This window comes from Pteropus vampyrus, unplaced genomic scaffold, assembly GCF_000151845.1.
Source record: "Pteropus vampyrus isolate Shadow unplaced genomic scaffold, Pvam_2.0 Scaffold430, whole genome shotgun sequence".
Taxonomy (NCBI): Eukaryota; Metazoa; Chordata; class Mammalia; order Chiroptera; family Pteropodidae; genus Pteropus; species Pteropus vampyrus.
This window is the reverse complement of record NW_011889211.1, coordinates 211,524-214,746: the sequence shown is the minus strand read 5'-3', so window position 1 is coordinate 214,746 and position 3,223 is coordinate 211,524. Positions and strand designations below refer to the sequence as shown.

Here is a 3,223-nt window from a genome sequence, read left to right as displayed (position 1 = left end):
TCGAGTATAATTCGCTTTTTAATGAGAACAACCTGTGTAAATGACAGAAGGCTGCCGCCGTGCACGGACGGCAGTCACAGACCACCCATCAGATCCATTCTGCCCAAGGAAGGGAGGGAGGGAGGACGCGGGGGCCCCTGAGCCGGCGGCCCCGCCCCCCGGCCCTGGGGACGATGGGGTCACCGACTGCCGGCCCGCACACGCCTCTTGAACGGTAAGCAGAGATCGAAAGCACAGCAGCAATAATACTGGGTGAGTCCTTCCTTGCGTAAAACATCTGAATTAATTCATTGAAGGTATCAAAAATATACCCTGTAAACCAATACATCATTTACACCTGCCTTTCTTCCCCATCGCTGCGGCAACGATGTGTGAAAAAAACAGTCCAGGTCCTCGAGCAGCCGCTCGCCCCGTGCCGCACCCGGCCGCTTCGCCCGCCCGTCTGGGCTGCCGTGGTTTCCAGCATCTCGCCGGATGGGGCGGCCCGTGGGGACCGGGCCGAGCGCGCTGGGGGCTGGACAGGGCCCAGGTCCGTCTGTCCAGAGCGCTAAGCGGGATGGGGGCAGCGGGAGGGGGCGGGGGCTGCTAGCTCAGTTTAGACTTTGGTTCCAAATGCGTTGGGGGGGGCGGCGGCGTGGTGGGAGGTGCGTGGTCGTCCTGCCTTGGGTCCCAGCCGCCCGGCTGTGTGTGCGTGGCTGCCGCACGCCCGCCGTGCCCGGCCCCGGCCCTGGCCCCGGCCCCGGCCCCGGCCCCTCCCCTCCCGAGCACCAGGTAAACTTCCCCTGAGTAAGGTCACTGCACGGGGCCAGCCGGGGCGGGAGTCCTAGTTAAGGCTTGAGACAGGCGAGGGTGCCGGCTCTGGGTGGACGGACGGGTGCGCGGGCAGACTCAGGGGCTCCTTCCTCGGTCCGGGCAGTCGGCCGCTGGCCAGGCCCCGGTGCCGTCTCCCGCCTGCTTCTGACAGTCACTCGCTGTCGGAGAGTGTCTCGTACTGCGAGCAGAGCAGCGGCTTGGGCTCCTCGTCCCAGGCGTGGTGGGGGCCGGCCAGGGGCCCGCTGCCGGCAGGCAGGCCGGGCGGGGGTGGCGAGGCCATGACGCCCGCCTGCAGCCGCATGATCAGAGGGTTGTAGGGGAACGGCGTGGACCCTGCCGGAAAGACCGGGGGACGTCAGGAGGCCCCAGTGAGCCTGACAGCCCCCGGGGGACCACCCACCCGCCACACCACAAACCGAGGCCTCGGCCTCAGTGTCTGGCAGCTACCCCAGCCCCTTTGAACTCCAAGTAAGGTTTCTCCAAACTGCCCGCCTCTCGCAACCTCTATCCTCCACGCCCCACCCCCCCAGTCACCTGGCTTTCCTGCCCTGCCCCTGGGCCTGCTCTGCAGCCTGCAGACCGGAACTGGCACCAGATCCCAGGCCTCCCCACTCAAACCTCCAGACACGCCCGCCACGCCCGTGAGACAGAGCCCTGCCCACGCCCCTCTGCCCACGGCGGGCGGAGGCGGCTTCCACGGACGGGCCTCCTCGCACCCCCTTCCCTCTCCCTGGCCCGCGTCAGAAGCGTCCTGACCATCTGTGGGCCAAGGCTCAGCCGGCCAGGCCCCCGGGCAGCTAGTTCTCTAGGACAGGCCTGACCACGTGCTCCCCACACGCGAGGCGCTCGGGCGGCCGGCCAGGCCCAAGGCGGCCGCCGAGCACGGTGACGCGTGGGCTCTGCCCGCGTGCGCCCCGCCGCCCACCTGCAGACGAGGGCCGGTCCTCCCACACGCGGCTGGTCAGTGGTGTCCGGCGGTTGCAGTCTCCCTCCGAGTGCACCGAGGAGACGGAGGGCGGCCGGTCCCCGGACGCCAGGCCCGGGGCTGGGGACTTGGCTTTCCTGCTGCTGGGTCTGCCAGAGACTTTGGCCTTCCCACCGCCACCTGCAGGGGACACACGGGAGGGGCACCGCTGGACTGCAAAGCCAGCACTCACACTGCGGGGGGCAGAGGGATCGGGGTGGCGCGCGAGGCCCTGGCCGCCTGCCTCCCAGGGCCCCCGGGAGAGAGACCAGCAGCTGGACTAGCCGGCTGGACCGGCCGGGAGCCTGGCTCTCGAGGTGCGTTTGCGCTGGGGGGATGGGTTCAACCGTCCACGGAGCCCTGGCGGGCTGCATGGCAGCCCGCCCACCACCCAGGGGCCGAGACTGAGCACGACGCCTCAGGCCCCTGGCTCAACCCCAGCCGCAGACCTAGGACCGTGCAGAGAAGCCAGGTCCCCTGAGGCCAGGCCTGGGCCTCCAGAGTCCAGTAACTTCCTGAGGCCACAGGGTCTAGGTCAGACAAACGGCCATGCTGTCTGTGCCTGGCCCTGGCCGTGACACGCGGACTGTGACTAGGGACCCAGGCAGAGGGTGAGCTGGCCCCGCTGGCTTCCACGACTCATCTGAGACTGAGGCCGGCAAACGGACACTGGGCCCCTCCCATCGGCCCAAGGCCCAGCCATGGACACGCACGGTGGCCCCAGCAGACACAGTGCCCACGGACCTGGCGGCCGTGAGCCCGGGGGTCCCCCCTGCTCCACACAGAATGGGCGGGTCCTCACAGCAGCCCACTCTCCCCCAAGGAGACGCAGATGGGCCAGGACGCGGGCGCCCCGTGTCCCACGGGAGGAGGAAGGCAGGGCAGGGCTCGGGCGGCGGTGTGAGTTTTAGAAAAGCAGCAGCTCATCGGGCCTGGTGGGCGGGGGGCGGGGGAAGCCGTGGACGTGGACACTCGGGGTTAGCCCGCTCCAGAACCACGGCAGAACACGCACGAAAGTAGTCAGAAGCTCCAAAGCCGGAGGGGGTCGGTGAGAGGAGCAAGGAGGCGGGGTGGGGGGGGATTAATGACACCAGCCGGGGAGGGGGACAGACGGGGCGGGCTGGAGGGCCAGGCGGAGGCGGCCTGCAGACCTGGCGAGCTGAGAGTGAGTTCGCTCCGTCCGTCAGCAGCGGTTACGGGCAGAGCGGCGGGCAGGCTGGCACTGGCATTCAGAACGTTAAAAGCACCGGCGCCGAGGGGGTGCTCCTCCCACCGGTCATATTTACCCATGAGCGCCTTTCTAATAATGGCCTCCAGCCCCATGTTGGTGCTGGCATGCTCCTGCACGGCCTGGTTTCTGCAGGTCATGAGGCCTGGGAGAGAGACACACACGTACACACACACGGGGCCGGAGGGACACGGGGAGACGGGGAGAGAGAAGCGGGG

The 3,223-nt window shown here is 68.5% G+C and overlaps 1 protein-coding gene across 1 annotated transcript in view; it reads right to left on the bottom strand.

Moving 5' to 3' along the window:
• The window catches only part of NCOR2 (nuclear receptor corepressor 2), a 189,120-nt gene continuing 185,897 nt past the window's right edge, over positions 1-3,223 (bottom strand). Inside the window, exons 45-47 of the mRNA XM_023523892.1 lie at positions 2,929-3,150; positions 1,739-1,918; positions 1-1,146 (exon numbers count right to left, since the gene is read on the bottom strand). Coding sequence (XP_023379660.1) covers positions 965-1,146; positions 1,739-1,918; positions 2,929-3,150 — 584 coding nt within the window. The 3' untranslated portion in view covers positions 1-964. The remainder of the gene's footprint in view (positions 1,147-1,738; positions 1,919-2,928; positions 3,151-3,223) is intronic.